Source organism: Mustela nivalis (genome assembly GCF_964662115.1).
Source record: "Mustela nivalis genome assembly, chromosome: X".
Lineage (NCBI taxonomy): Eukaryota > Metazoa > Chordata > Mammalia > Carnivora > Mustelidae > Mustela > Mustela nivalis.
Window position 1 is genome coordinate 132,563,989 of NC_139040.1, and position 16,400 is coordinate 132,580,388.

The 16,400-nt window shown below is 53.6% G+C and overlaps 1 protein-coding gene across 1 annotated transcript; it reads right to left on the reverse strand.

The window, feature by feature from the left end:
* Positions 1-262: 262 nt before the first annotated feature.
* Positions 263-13,235, reverse strand: LOC309855975 (acetylserotonin O-methyltransferase-like; the record flags this gene model as incomplete). The annotated part of the gene is made up of 8 exons (XM_082716574.1): positions 263-480; positions 638-760; positions 2,701-2,841; positions 4,150-4,268; positions 4,805-4,873; positions 6,246-6,375; positions 7,779-7,953; positions 13,167-13,235. The coding sequence occupies 8 exons, from the start codon at positions 13,233-13,235 to the stop codon at positions 269-271; spliced, it is 1,038 nt and encodes a 345-aa protein (XP_082572700.1). The 3' UTR covers positions 263-268.
* Positions 13,236-16,400: the final 3,165 nt, after the last annotated feature.

The following is a 16,400-nucleotide window of genomic DNA, read 5'->3' on the forward strand; positions in this document are numbered from 1 at the left end:
GGAGTCGAACAGGGTAGCAAGAAAGAAAATTGGACAGAACGGAACGGAGTAGGGTAGGAGACACAGAACAGGTTGGGTTAGAGCACAAGAGAGCAGAACACCATAGAACAGGACAAAATCGACAGAGTGATGGGCAGTTGGCAACAGCCAGCAGAGACCCCCGCTCCGCCGTCAGCCCCCCAGAAATTCGGAAGCTCACGGAGACTCCCCCCCGCTCCGCCGTTGGCGAGGGTGTCGGTTGGGTCGGTCGCTGCAGACCCACGGGGAGCTACCTCCTGGCGAGGATGGCATCATAAATGCCCCCCGTTCTCCTGCACTGGACGTCCTGGAAGCCGGCGGGAGCCAGGAGCGCGCGGAACTGGGCGGGGGTCCGCTCCCGGCCCTCCGTCTGCACCAGCATGTTCAGCGAGTACAGCTGCGTGGTCCGCGGGCCCCGGCCGTCTGCATCCAGGAGGCTTTCGATCACCAGGACGGCGCCGCCTGGGACAGGGAGAGATGGCCGTGAGCAAGGGACCAGGCAGCATGAGGTTGCCCGCTCGACCTCAGAGGCTGGCTGCCCCGGCCCCTAGCCCCCAGCCCAGCCAGCTCTCCCACTGCCCCGGGTACCTTTCCGCCCTCATGCGGCCCCACGACCCACCTGGTTTGCAGGCGCGATGGACCCTCGCCAGCAGCTGTGAGCACCGCGTGTCGGTCCAGTCGTGCAGGACCCTGGCCAGGATGTACAAATCTGCCTCCGGAAGTGGGTCTTTAAAGAAATCTCCTATAACACAGGCAGGTGTCCTGGGGTCAGTCAGCAAGTCAACCCCACATGACCGCACCTGCACCCAGGATGCAAAAGTCACCTGACGGTGTCGAGCTGTCCTCACGTCTTCCCGGCCAGGAGGGGAAGACCTCGCCCTGAGCAAAGGAAGTCTCGGGGAAGACGAGAAAACTTGGGACAGTGTTTGGGGTCCCTTTCCATCACTCAGATCTGCAAAATGATTTTATTCTTATTTTATTTCCTAAGGTTGCAAGTACACAGCTCTCCGAGCCTTGATTTCAGGATGCCCCGAGCCATCGGTTCGCAGCTCCTGCCTGACGCGTTGAAGTACGTCAACAGTCCATGCGTGTTTTCCTGATTGAAAAATGAAAATGCCCAAAAAGACCCTCCATGTGTCCATGGTGTCAAAGACTCAACTCTTGTAATATTTTTCCTGCAAGAAGAACCAATTTTGGAGGAAATCTTGGATAGACCTATGGTGTGCGGGGTCAACCGGCAGCCGAATGTTGTCCAAACTGTACAAAACTGCAGGGATTTGGGAAGAGTGTGCACTGGATTCTGCAGGGGTCAGTCCATCACGCTGCCCTGTCCTGAGGCGCCCAGGAAATCTGAGGTCCACAGGCATTTCCCTATGATGTAGGGCAGACCACAAGGGGACTCCTCCGAACGGATTTTCTTCCATCGGCCACAGAAGACGGGGTTCGGCAAATTCTGGCCCGGGGGCCACATCTGGTGGGCCGTATGTTTGTGTACAGCAGGCGAAGGAGACAATCCAGACCCCAGGATGAAGAACACATGGGCGGTTTCCACCAGGTTCCCCTTCGTGACCAACGACGAGGCCGGCAGAAGCCCAGTTCAGCTGAGTAATAACAAGGTAATCTGCTCTCTCGCCCGACTCCTGCAACCTCTGAAGTGTGTGTGTTTCTCCCATTTTCCAGAGGAAGCACATCAATTCGTCCCAAGACTTGTGATAAAGACTCCCAGAGGCCAGGTTTGGGGTGAGGCAAGTCAGGCCCTCTGCTGGCTGCAAAATTAAAGGGGCCTCAAACCTGGTCATCAAGATTACTTATATTTTAATGTGATTTTTTAAAAAAAATTAACAATAAGTCCACCCACCGTAACCCAAATATCCATGATGGGTAAAGCTGGGAGATGTTACATAAAGCCAGAATCCAACCCTATGGGTAGAAGACCCCAGCCACGTTGATGGCGTCTGAGCCTCAAAATGGCAAAGTCTCCCTCGTGTTCTGAGTCAGCAGATGTCCGCGAGCTTCCCTTCAACCCAGTTCACGTACCAGCAGGGATTTAGACACCCGCGTGCAGGTCTTGGGGTCTGTGTAAAAAAAGCAACACCAACTGGGGGCTTAAGCCACTGGCATCCGTCCACTCCCAGCTCTGGAGACCACAGGTCTGAGATCCAGGCGGGGCAGGGCTCTGCTCTCTTCTGAGGCGCCCGGGGAGGGTCCTTCCTGCCTTTTCCAGCTTCTGGGGCTCCAGGTGTCCCTGGGCTGGTGGTCACATCCCGCCCGTCTCTGCCTCCATCTTCAGGTGGCTTGTCTCCTGCCTCTGCGTCTCCTCTTCCGGCTCTCACAAGGACCCCTGTCCTTGGATTTAGGGCCACCCTGACCCAGGATGAGCTCATTTCAGATCCTTCCTTTCATTACTCTGCAAAGACCGTGTTTCCAAATAAAGCCCCATGCACCAATCCTAGGTGGACACAAATTTTGAGGAAACAGTCTTCCACCCAGCCAAATGCTCGAGAAAGAACTAAGTGTCAGGACACCATCTAGCCGTACGCTGTGACGGTAATTCTAAGTTGATGGCGGTTGCCTGCAGGCAGAGGAAGCCGTGCCCACGGCGCAACCTCGGCCTGACCCGAGCCCCCGGCGGAGGCAACTGTGTTTCCCGGTGCACACGCAGAGAGCACGGAAGCCACCCACCTTCACAGAAGCTGATCCGCGGGTCCTCCAGGAATGAGAAGTGCTTCTTCGCCGTCTGGACCACCTCGGGGATGTCGAACACGGTCACCTGACACCCGGGGTACAGAGAGGTGCACTCCTTGGCCAGAGCCCCAGAGCAGCCTGGAAGTGGACATGGAACAGGACAGGCAGACAGGAAGGTATGAGGAACATGCGTCTTGGCTCACCATGGACCCTTGGGAGGACGTCCATGTGCGGGACATGGTTCTGCCTCCCCTGGAGGTGTTCACGGCTCCATCGTCACCCGTGAGCCCCCAAATCTTCAAATCTTCCTGGCTGGACCGACCTGCTGATCACCATGACCCCATTCTGTGTGCCTCATAGGCAGACACACACTTGGGAACCACAACAGTCCCATGTGGGGCTGCCCCGTTATCTGAGGGTTCTGCAGCACAGAGAGACCATGGAATGTGCCCAAAGTCTCACAGCAAGCCGAGCACAGGGGTCACTTTTGAATAAGCCACACCAGGGCTCCCAATCATGGCGCCCTCCTCCCAAATACAGTGGAGGGGAGGTTGCCCCGATGCGGGCTACAGGTCTGAGCACCTCAGATCTGGAGACCAAGGACTGGGGGCCTCCTGGATGCACCTTGCTGCCTGTCTGCATCCTGGGCAGCTCGATCCAAGGCAGCAAGTCATTGTGTTGCTCAAAGGATGGAGCCACACCCAACGTCAGGCTGGCGTCACCCCCAGAACGTTCCCCTGGGCCAACATGGTGTCGGGAGCACTTGAATCCCCATCTAATGGGGTTCATGCTCCTCGTGCCTCCTCTATGGGACCAGCAGGGGCAGTCAGGGCAAGAGCACTTGCTTGAAGGGGACCACGAGTTACACCTGGCCGCCCCGACCTCCACCCACCCTTTAGGACAGGGACGACCCACCGACCCACCACTCTTATATCTGCTGTAGGATGTGCCACACCCAGTCTTCAGCCCCAGAAGATGGTCAAGACATGGGCATTCCTCTCATCCGTGTTAGCATCAGGACCCCCAGAGCCCAGAAGCCCCTGGCAGCCCCACACAGTGCTTTGCGTGTCCCAGGAAGGCAGTGTGGGAAGGTCGACTAGATGGCCCAGCTGAGTGCTTTCCAAGAGTTGCATGACTGGTGCACCCCACCATGGTCCAAAGCCTTTTGTGTCTCAGTGAGCAACACCAATGTCGACCCCTGTGTGGCCTGGGCACCGGCAGCGTCCCTGGAGGCAGAGAGTCTCTGTCCCGCCCTGATGCACGGGGTCAGAACCACAGAGGGTCCACCCGGTTCCAGGAGAAGCTGGGACCCTCTCAGCCTACAGGACATGTGCAGATGCTTTCTCCCCGATCCTGAATGGCGGCCCAGTTGTCTTCCCTCCCCAGGGGACACTAGGGAGCACACTAGCTCCAAGACACAGCCCCACCTGTGGGGCCAACGCTCACCGCCAACGTCGCAGATGAGCGGGAACAGGGACAGGTCAAAGGCGGCCAGCACGTGCCTCCCGCTGACGCTCCAGACGTCCTCCAGAGCCCTCATGAACTGCAGCCGCTCGCCCTCAGATCTGCACGCAAAACCACGCCCGTCAAGACCGTGTGGACATCCAAACCAGGGGAGAAGCATTGGCCGGAGCAGGGGACTTGGACAAGGGCGAAGCCCGGGACGGGTCAGGAGGCACCAGCCTTGGGGACTCTGCACTCCTGCCCATCCTTCTCCCCTTTCCCAGCCCCCGGTCAGCTAGGAACCCTGCAAAGAGCCATCGGGGCTCCAACACCCGGGGGTTGTGGAACCAGACCCTACACCAACAGCAGTGCCATGTGCATTCTTAGAGCCGACCTACTACCCGGGTGACTCTGACCCAAGCAAAACCCATTCCTCATTTTTGTACATCTCTGTTCCTGCACGTAGAGCCCCTGGGAAGGAAGGACAGATTCCCGCGTGCTCAGGACACTGACCAACACCAAAAAAAAATGTCGTCTTTTTTTTTTTTTTAATTTTAAATATCAACGTCCCTGTTTTGCTCTGATTGGACCCATGTATTCCTCGCGGTGAGTGCGTTGAAAGACCGTCCATCCCACAAGCGTGGGCGCTCGGCATTACCTGTAGATCGCGGTGAAGAGCTCGTCCGAGGGAACCCCAAACGCCTCTGGATACTGGTTCTTGCCGTCCCTGCAAACGGGCAGGACGTGGTCACCCGGGATCTGACACGTTCAGGGAGCACCCGCTGGTTCACGTGTGGGATCACACAACCTCATCTCCCATCACAGACAGGACAAGCAGGGGACGGGAGTCAGTCACCAAACACACACTCATACCCCCTTCTGGGCCGGCATCGAGTCTGCTCAGGGTGACAGGCTGCACCACGAGCCCAGCTCTGCCGTGTGAGCAAGGAAGCAGTGGGCTGTAAGGACCGTCTGAAGGAAGCTTGGAAATAATGTGCAGTCAGGGGATGTGAAAGTCCACAGGACTGATCGGCTGGCCTCCGGGGATAGCAGAAGCCTTGCTGGGCTATTATCAATACCTATTGGTATCTGTCATCTATCTATACCCATTTAGCGATATCTATTATTTATATATGTCTTCTAATGCATATCAATACCTATCTATACCATCAATATTTATTCATCTATTATCTATTAATATCTATCAATACCTATTCATCAATATCCATCTACTATCAATCTCCCTACCTACCTACCCATCTACGTATCCATCCATCTACGTATCACAAATCCATCTGTCTACCTGTCCATCCATCCAACCATCCATCCATCCATCCTTGTACTGTCCTCCGTCCCTCCCTATATCTATCTATCTATCCATGTATCTATCATCTATGTGATATAGATCCCTATATCTACCAATCATCCCTCCATTCGTCCATCCATCCACCTGTTCATCCATCCAACCATCCACCATCCATCCATCCACCCATCTAGCCATCCCTGTGCTATCATCCATCCATCCCTGTATCTATCTACCTACCTCTCTACCTGCCCATCTATATATTCATCCATCTCTGCCACTGCTCCCCAGTTGCAGGTGATTCTGCCTCCAAGATGCACTTGTCAATGTCTGGGGACATTTTTTTTATTATCATGACGGGAGATGGTAGTGGTGCATGATGGGAGAAGACCAGAGACACTGCTCTACGCCCTGCAGAGCCCAGGACACCCCACCTCAGAGAGCAATCCAGCACCAGACACCCATATCGCCAAGCCCAAGAGCAGCTGTGAGACACAGAACCATCGCGATTCAGGCAGAATCTTGTTGTGCGCCATCTTCCCCACCTTGTCTCCTCAGCCCGGGGCCCTTTCCCTGGAGAGCATCAAACCACAGGACTCCTAACTGGGCAGATTTGCATTTCTTGAATTCCTTCAGCCAAGACCATGAGGGTTTCTCCGATCTGCTCTGGCTGTCCAGACCTTGCAGTGTCGTGTTTGATCTACAAGAAACCTGGCACTTCAGCTGCACAGACGCCACAAAACCAGCCCCCAGGGAGCCCCGGTGCAGTGTTCCACGCCATCAAGGCCATGCCCACCTCACAGCCTGGGCCAGGTGGCCCCAACACAGGTACGTCGTCCTGGCCAGGTACCGCAGCATGTTGCCTTGGTACTTGGGACTGGCCCTGACCAGGTAGGTGCTGGAGAGCTCCGTGTTTTGATACGAGGCTGAAAACAAACCCAGAGAACACAAAAGGCGAAGTTAGATTCCAGGTCCTTGCCGTGTGCCGGCGCCAGCGTCGGCAACGTCAGGATTCTCGCACGGGCAGAGCAGATTCTCGCCCGGGGGCTCATCTTGAAGAGCAGGGGGGCCACTGGGCACCTGGCACACCTGCTCGATTCCGTTTTGGCAAATCCCGATGGAAGGTCTGGAGCAGCAGGTGCTAAGGGCAAGGAGGCTGATGGGGAACCCTATACTATAATCTGCGGGCTTTAAAATAACACCTGATAGGGACCTACCCTCTACTGGTGACATGACCATCTCCAGAATGGGAGTCACGTGGACGGAGCAGGGACTGTCTTTCTGCCATGCTCAGCCAAGCAGCAGGCAACCAACCCTGGGTGAAGCCCTGCAGGCAACATGCAGCACCAGGACCACAAAGCCCCCCTTGCTCCTGGGCCAGTGCCCTGCTGTGAGCTACCCCATCCTGCAACGTCTGCAAATGGCCAGTCCCGTGCCCGAGCTACCTCCCTTTCTCCTCCCGTGGGGACCCTGCTCCCCACGGAGCCCCCGCTGTCTCGCATGAGGTGGTCCCCAGCTGGGTGTCGGCACCCACCCAGCGCCCCAGGGCCAAGGGACAACTGGTAATTGTGCCAGACGCCGCCTCCACGAGCATTCCCTGCCCCCGCTCTCTCCCGGCAGGGGTGTCCTCCTGGGGGTGCAAGCTCAGGGTCAGTCACCCCAGTACGTGTCATGGGCAAAGACTATTCTCAGGGAGTGGCGCATGCTGGTTCCAGCTAGCTTGCACCCTTGTACCTTCTGAATTTCCACGCCTGGGCCTCTGAGAAGAGTCAACCCCCACAAGATGCTCCAGCTTAGCCATCCCTGAGTATGTGCAGCCCACAACCCCAGCTGCTGCATGACTCCATGCCACACGCACAAAAGCCACTGAGCACCGCTGCCACAGCCAGGCCAACGCTCCTGTTCTGGGGCGCTCTGGCTCAAGCCAGGCTTTCCACATTCACCACGTCATGAATCGACAATTCGGAAAATGGTCAAAAGGAGGGGCATACAGCTGAAACCTCTCGTCATCACCATATTTCACAAGACAGAAGTCATTTCCACAGCAAAAGGAGAAGGTACTATCGTAAGGAATGGCAACCCTTTAGCGGGATAAATTTAGTTGAGTGAAAAGTACTCCCTTGTGATTTTTTTCCCCCATTTTGTTCTTGCTCATTGGATACTTTGTGAGGGTACCGATGTGAACACCAGCATGTAGAGACCTCTCTAGAGTGAGGTCAGCGAAACACAGCCTGGGCGCTCAACCTGGCCCACTGCTTGCCTTTGTAAATAAAGTTTTATTAACCCCCCCAGCCACGCCCACTCATTTACATAATGGCTACGTGCTTACCTTTTCCCCTCCTGGTTTCGGCCTGAAGCAGCTTCAGGGACACGCAGGTGTCCAGCAAGAGTTCCGTCCCATGGGAGCTGGTGCCCAGTCGTGCAGCCACCGCCACCGCACCCAGGGGCTCCGGGGCCTCCGCGAGAAGGTCAAACACGCCCAGCTCGCAGGCGGCAAACAGAACCTCGGAAACAAGGGGCCAGCTTTGAGCGCCCTAGGAACCGCCCTCACCCCAGAGAGCCAGGGGTGTGTTTTCAGGGGACACTGCACTGTTGTGGGGAATGCTATGGCTGTTCCTTGAAAAATCAAACACAGAATGGCCACCGAAACCAGAAATCCCACTCCTCTGTGTGGACCCAAAGACTTGAACGTGTTCACGGATGCACTGTCGGTGGCCCAAACATGCATTTGTTTGGTGCATTTTTATGGCCAAAACATGCATTTTGGTGGCCAAGCGTGCATTACGGACAAATGGACGAGCCAATGATGATCCACGCACACAGTGGACTATGATGCACCCTTGAGAAGGAAGGGCGTCCTGCCCCTGTTGGGACATGGGGGGCCCTTGAAGACATGGTGGCCAGTGACATAAGCCACACACAGAAGGACGAATCCTGTGTGATTTCATGTAGGTGGGGTCCCTAGAGGAATCCCACCTAGAGAAAGAGAGAGTAGAGGGTAGGGTCAGGGGCTGGGGACGGGGATGGGGGTAGTGGTTCATGGGGACAGAGCTTCAGTCTGGGGAAGATGGAAAGTTCTGGAGACGGACGGAGAAAGGTGGTTGTCCAACAGTGTGAATGAGCTCAGCCGTGCACGTAAAAACAGTGGAGATGGTAAAATTGAAACTATGGCTATTTTTAAATGATTTTTTAAAATTTAATACTTTTTTTTTAAAAGTTAAAGAATAAAAATTAAAAAATTCGAATTTCAAAATGTAAAACAAAATGCGTACCATTTAAGCAAACGTTCAAATATTTGAAGCAGACTAGCTAGCATAACGAAAACGAAATAAAAAGAAAAGAAAAGAAAGAAAATTAAAAGAAACATGCGTCCACTGTGCACTCGGAAGGACCTGTTCCTACGGCTCCAGGAGCTGTGGGGTTGACCAGCTGTCTGGACTACGGCATCCCTGAGACGGGTTGGTCCCTGGGGAGGGCAAGGGGTGGTGCTGCCGACTGCGTTCAGGGTGTCGCAGGGCCATTCGCTGGCTGGCCGGCTTGGGGAAAGGGGGAGTCTGACCAGGTCTGGGCTTCTGCAGCACCCCCCCACCACCCGTCTGTCTTCAGAAGCTCGGCTCTGAACCCCTCCCTCCTGGCATGCCCAGGACAGCGTCACTCGGAGAAGCCAGCAGCCTGGGAACCATTGTAGGAAAGAAACACCCCCTGAAGGGAACCTGTGGTCCCCAAAGGGAACACCCGCAGAGAGACAGGGCCCCGCACTGCCCCCTGCAAACCCATGTTGAGTTTCAAGACCCCGGTCCTTGCCTCTCCTCGGTTAGCAACGATAACCTGCGGGCACAAAGTCAGGAACCACGTTGTTTCCATTTTGCAAATGGTTTGTGTTGTGTTGCTGGTGTTCAGAGGTCACCGGTGTTCCCCAAACCGTGGTGTCAGTCTAAAACCGTGTTCTTTGTTTTCTTCCGTGTACCTGTCTACAGAACTTAGCAGGTTGTGCCTGAAAATAATGCATAAGGCATAAAACGTGGCTAAGTCCGTGCATTTTTTTTTCTCCTCCTACAAGACCGGGGGGACCTCACTGAGATTACTGGCCAGGATGGAAGCACACACTCATGTCCCACATGCGCAGACGGTCCTAGAGCGCAGGTGCCTCCCTCGGCACTCGCTCCATCAAGTGATCGGCACTCGTCCAATATGGACGTGAATATGGAAAAAGGTAAGTCCCATCTCTGTGCTTTGTGAGGTTATAAGTAGGGTGGTTGTTGCGTTTTCACTGAGCGCACGGGAATCCCGACACGCACACACGGCCGTGTGCACAGTGATACTGCACTCACTGTTACTCTGTGATGCGGGTCCTGTTAACTCGGATTCCGAGAAAGCAGCGTATTTGGACCCTAGCCTGGCTGACACCTGGGGCCGATGACTGTCTGCGGTGAAGTGTCCTGCTCTGTAGGCTGTGGGGTCGGATTCCTGGTTTCCACCCACCACATACCAGGAGCACCCGCATCCCGGCCGTGACAACCAAAAATGTCCCCAGACCCTGCCGAGTGTCCCCTGAGTGGGGGGGAGGGGCGTGTCCCCATTTGAGAGGCCCTGGAGGAAAGTTCTATCAAGGTTATCCAGATGCCCCACCTATAAAATTTGATTAAGCTCCTATTAAGCTGTATCCCTGTGGGTTCTGTGAGGGTCACACAAACTCTTATGCTAGCAACATTGTATCAAGTCACGTGAATGTTCCACTCCTCATTCTAGTAACATTGTATCCGGTCATTCTTCTGTGAAGGTTGTAGAACCACCCTAGTAACATTGTATCAAGTCACCTGCCTGATCTACTCCTCATTCTAGTAACATTGTATCAAGTCATTCTTCTGTGAAGGTTGTACGAACCATCCTGTTAATGTTGCAAGAACTCTTCTGCAACGAACCCCTGTACATATGAAGGGCTTCACTCCGCCGCTTCAAGCCTTATTCTATCAAGACAGCATTAAAGCTCGTTCAAGTGAAGGGGTGTTGTTTCTTATTTTGCTACAGTCGCACTCACTCCTGTTACGATTCCAGGACATCTTGTGCTGAGCCGTTAGGAACTCCTACCGCATTTAGATTTTATTAACTCCTTCTATCAAGGTCATATTGAGTTTTATTCTATCAAAGTCATATTAAGTACAGTTCCGGGAAGGTTATATTAAGTCTTACCCCATCGAGGTCCTATTCAGTATTATTTTATCAAGATCTGATTAAGTTTTATTCTATCAAGGTCACGGTTAGGTTTTATGGTATCAAAGTCGTATGAAGTATTATACTCTCAAGATTGTGTTAGGTTTTATTATATCAAGGTTGTATTAAGTTTTATTGTATCAAGATCCTATTAAGTTCTTTTCTATGAAGGTTGTATTAGGTTTTATTGTATCAAGATTGCATTCAGTTCTGTTGTACCAAGATCCTATTAAGTTCTTTTCTATGAAGGTTGTGTTGGGTTTTATGGTATCAAGGTTGTACTAAGTTTTATTGTATCAAGGTTGTATTGGGTTTTATTGCATCAAGATTGCATTTTATTCTATTGTATCAAGATCCTATTAATTTTTTAAGAAAATCATTATTATTTATTTATTTTTTATAAATAATAAATAAATAATAATTATTATTATTATTATTTTATTTTATTTATTTTTATTATTTTTAATGAAATTTTATTATTTTTATTTATTTTATTTTATTTATTTGACAGAGAGAGATCACAGGTAGGCAGAGAGGCAGGCAGAGAGAGAGAGAGAGAGGGAAGCAGGCTCCCCACTGAGCAGAGAGCCCGATGCGGGGCTCGATCCCAGGACTCTGAGATCATGACCTGAGCCGAAGACAGAGGCTCTAACCCACTGAGCCACCCAGGCACCCTGAGATCCTATTAAGTTCTTTTCTGTGAAGGTTGTGTTGGGTTTTAGGGTATCAAGATGGTATTAAGTACTATTCTGTGAAGGTCGTGTTCCGTCTTCTTCCATTAACCTTGTGACAATGGGGTAACACAGCGTCACGTGCACTGATCCCAAAATTTATAACGCGGCAATGTGAGCCAGAAGACACCGCCCCAACTGGTCTGAAAACACTCCACGAGCACAAGTAAGTCACGTCTTCAAGCAACAGAAACGCAGTCAATTATTATGATTGTTTGGTCGAAGCGCGGTCCTTTTCCTCACCTCAAAGGCTCTGCAGGAGGAATGCTTAACCCGTGGGGGTCGACAGACCGAATCGGGGGGGACGTGTGAGCTCGGTTGGGGACGACGTGCGGTTTCCATATTAGTCACCTCCGCCCAAACTCAGCACCTGCTTTGGTTATGAATTAAGAGAAAAGCACGGCCGTGTTAGGGTGTCCGTGACTCAGTGACCCAGGGAAGACAAAACGTCTCCGTGTCTTGGGGTATCTGACCCAGGGCACCTGAAACACCACTGGCAAGCACGCGGTGCCATGGTGCCCGTGGGTTTGACCCTGCCGGCTGCACACATCCCTGCAGTCCTGGAGTCCCCGGCCCTGTGCCCCAGCGTCTGCCGTCCTTAGACATCTCTCTGCCTTGTCGATGCTCAGCCAGTACACACTGAAGCTGTATGTTCTCCGAATTCGAGGCTCACTGCAAAGAGCCGGGGAGGGTCCCCCCCACCCCGTCCCATGAGAGCAGTCCACCGCCGCCCTGCCCAGCAGCTGTGAAGGTTCTCCTGCCATCTGCGTCTGCACAGCTGTCCACATGGACACGTTGCGCACCTGAACCCCGGAGATTTCCAACACAGCATGCGTGTGTCCCGCCAACGTCGACCCCCCAGCCCTGACACCGATGGAGCTTTAAAATATAAAATCTAGGGGTGCCTGGGGGGCTCAGATGGTTAAGCCTCTGCTTTCGGCTCAGGTCATGCATGATCCCAGGGTCCTGGAATTGGGCCCCGCATCGGGCTCCCTGCTCAGCAGGAAGCCTGTTTCCCCCTCTGTCTCTCTCCGCTGCTCATGCATGCTGTCTCTCTCTTAATTAAATGCATAAAATCTTTAAAAAAAAATAAAATAGATAAATAGATAAAATCTTGAAAAAATAAAATAAAATATAAAACTGAAATTCACATAGCAGGAGAATCGGCAAGAGGCGTTTTAAACAAAAACAACTCCGGGCCGTGTGGGCCGTTCACTGCCTTGTGAACCACCACCTCTGTCCGGTTGCAGAACGTTCCCATCCTCCGAAAAGGAGCGGCCGTGCCCGTTGGCTGTCCCTCCCCACACCCCTCTCCGCCACCCAGCGACCACCACCCGGCTTCCTGCTCCACGGATGCGCTGTTCTCGGCGTTTCGCGTCAATGCCATCACAGCCCACGGGGCCCGCGTGTCTCCGGTTTCCGCACCGGATCTGCTCAGCCACAAGAAGGGACGACATATTGACACGCGCCACGTTGTGGACGGACCCCAGCCTTGCCTCTACCTTAAGCCGTCCCTGGCTGTTTCGAGTGTTAATGAACGAGCATCCGTGCGACCCTGTCACAAAATGGGTTTTCAGTGTTTCGATCCCTGTCTTTGAATAAAGTGCCTCTGTGGAGGACAAGTTTCTGCCCGGACACCTGCCCATGATGCCGGGACAGTCCACCCCGAAAGGACACTCTGTACCCATTAAGCGGTCACTCCCCCTAGCTCCTCACCCAGCTCCCGCCAACGGGATCCCAGCACGCCCTGCGGAATGTTGCCCCCGAGCTCCTACCTGGGAGACCATGAACCCGTTTGCATACTCGGTCAGCAGACGGAAGGCCTGTTCCTCGGGGGAACTCATCTTTGTCCCACGCCGGACTGGCCTTGAGAGCCCCCGGTTGTCCCCGCGGCAGGGCGTGCGGGTCTGTTGGCAAGCGCTGGGGTGGCCGGCGGCTCCGAGCGGCTGTCTGAGCTCCTTGCCGGAAGCCCAGTGACAGCCAAAGGCGGATCACTCCAGAAAATCCCATTAGCCCTATTAAGGGGATGACAAAGCTTGAGGGTCCTTGCTGGCTTCCTGCTGGCTCCTTCTGTCCCGGCTGCGCACACAGCCGCAGAACAGCCCACACCTCTCCCCTCCCTCCCCACACCATCAGCGATGGAATGGATCCAAAACTATAGGCTACCACTGATGACTCATTTCAGGGACTGAAGACTCGCTAGTCCCCTTGACACGGACAGACGAATGCGTGTCATTAATCTCTCAGGGCTACTAGCATCACAAAGGACTCAAGACCCACCGGGCTAAAACCAAGGGACTTATCTTCCCCCAACTCTGGAGTCCCGAACCACCACCGAGATCCAGACGGGGCAGGGCCGTGCCTCCTTCACCGGATTCAGGGACACATTCCACGGACACATTTAACCCCCAGTAGACAGGGCGAGCTCAGCTGCCTTCCACGGCTCAGGGTCCTTCCAACGTTGTCTGAAGTTACGTCCTCCTTAGCTCTCCACAGCCAGCAAACGCCCTCCACCCCCTTCCACGGACTTGGGCTCTGAAGCTGTTACTAATCGTGTGTCCTGCTGCTGGTAACATTGCACGGTAGGGACTTTAGTGAGGGGGGTCTCCGAAATGTGGCCTCTGAAACATGATCATGCTATTTGTTCCCCCGGCCCATGCCGTCCGTCTGTCGGTGTCCAAGATGTCGGGAGCAGCTCAGGTGACAGACAGCAAAGGCCACACGTGGACAGTGGGCTCCCGTTCAGGAGAGCAACGGCCTGTCCCCGTGCCGCTCCCTCTAGGACCTCCCCTCCCCGTGCGTCTCACCCAACCAGATCCTCTGTGCCACCGGTCACTGCTCCTTGGGGTCACGCTCCGCTGTTCTCTATTAACACCAGCGACTTTGTGCAGGAAACATGATCATCCCAGTACCACGATCTCCAGGCCACAGACATGAATTCTGGAGACTCCAGGAAGACACGGAGGTAGCACGGGAGGCGCCGGGTGAGGGGTGGAGGGGACATTGAGGTGCAGCCTGAGACCCTGAGACTGGTGGGGGGCGCTGGGTCCATGCTGGGGCAGGACAGGCCGAGGTGCCCATCAATGGGGACATCACGGCAACCGCGCAGGAGACTGGTGGCAGGAGGGGTCTCGTGGCTGCAGGAAGGGTCACCTGCCATGTTCGTATTTTAGATTGTCTTGTGTTGCATTTCATTGCTTTTCATTTCATTTCCTTATTTTATTTCTGTTTGTTTCTCTCTTTGCACTTGTTTTACTTTTTATTATGTTCTTTTTTCATTCGTTTTATTTTTCATTTTATCATTTCGTTTTTATTATGTTACTTTATGATATCCCTTTATTTTATTTTCTCAAGAGATCGACTTATTTTAGAAAGCAAGAGAGCACAAGCAGGGGGAGCAGAGGGAGGGCTCCAGCGCGGGGCGCAGCGCGTGACGCGGGACTCGGTTTCGCAACCCTGAGAGCCCGACCTGAGCGGAAATCAGAATTGGACGCTGAACCGACTGAGCCACCCAGATGCCCCTATATTGCTTTATTTAGAAAATTCACACATTAAGACTTACTGAACCAATTTATCGTTTTTTTTTTAATCTCATTTCACTTTATTTACTTGATTGTTTTTGTAGGTCACCTTAATGTCCCCCATACGAGGCCCCGTCTTCCTGGCGTTGTGCAGTCACCATCCTTTGTCCTCTGATCTGAGCATCCATCGTGGCTCCCCATGTCCCACAGGCGATGAGGGCCATCCGTGGGCTCCCCAGTCAGTGTGCAGGCGTCCAGCTGGTATCTGGGACCCCCTCACTGGCACGGTCTCCACCACATCCTGGCAGACAGCCAGGCCGTGTCCCCGCAGCCCTGCACACACCACCACTTACGACCGCTTTCCACAGCGCAGCTGCCGGAGTACGGACTTCTCCTCCGTGTGCACCTCACGTCAGTTTACCTAGTTCTCCGAAATTTCTCCCTGGTATGTCAATAGCAACGACCCTGACCAGGGATGCCAATGTGGCTCCGTGGGAAATGACCCTGAGGCGAAAGCCCAGCACTACGAGGGTTCCTGCCTCTCGTGTTTACGGTTCTCTCCGGGGCCGGGGGTCTTTCATGGCCTTTCAACAATATTTTCCATGTTTTATGGAGCCTGCAGTTCCTTGCAGATCCGCTTCTCGGTACTCGGTAGCTTCTCTGCTATTCTGGATGCTTTGTCCTCACTGGGACACCTTCTAAGGGGTCATCGCTGATGTGTAGAGTCACGGCGGGCTCTCGTCACTGCTGATGCATAGAGACACGACGCACGGCGGGATCTCTTCCCCGCTGACCTGCAGAGACGCTGCGGATGTCTGTGCACCACTCTGCGTCCTGCAATCTCTAGGAGCAAGCCAACCTTCTCCAGGTGTCTTCAGATTTTCGTGTGGGTGATTAAAATGCCTGCATGTGATCAACACACGGCTTCTTCCTTTCCAATTCGAAGACGGACAGAGAGGAGGAAAACTGACATTGTGTACGTCTACAGGAACCTTTAATCGACCCACGTCTCTTGTGATTATCCTCATATGTATTCAGCTAGTGATTGACATATGTATCTTACTCATTCATTTTGGCTTTAATGACATGCCCGGGTAGTGCTACTGCTTGTCCTGGTCCCTGACGTAGGGTTTAGTCGATGGGAAGTTCCAGTCCAGCTTGCTTTGTTTCGGAGACATAAAGGCAGTCTTTGAAAAGTGGAAATTGCACCATTTACTTGATAATCCGTGAAAACCAGCTGGGACCTGTATGAAAAGGTCACGTATCTGACTGCATGGTCACCCACTCATTTTCCGTTTCTCCTTGTCCTGACTCTTTTTGGCCCCAGTATGTGCCCCTACCTGTCTCTCAGGCCCTCTCTGATGCTCGATTTCACGAGCAAAGCCCAGATGGCGGCTGTAGGCCCTCCTGCCGCCTCTGCTTTCCTCCACCCACCGCCCTGGCAAGTCTGAGCTCAGCATCCGCTCACCATGCCTTGCCCGAGCCATG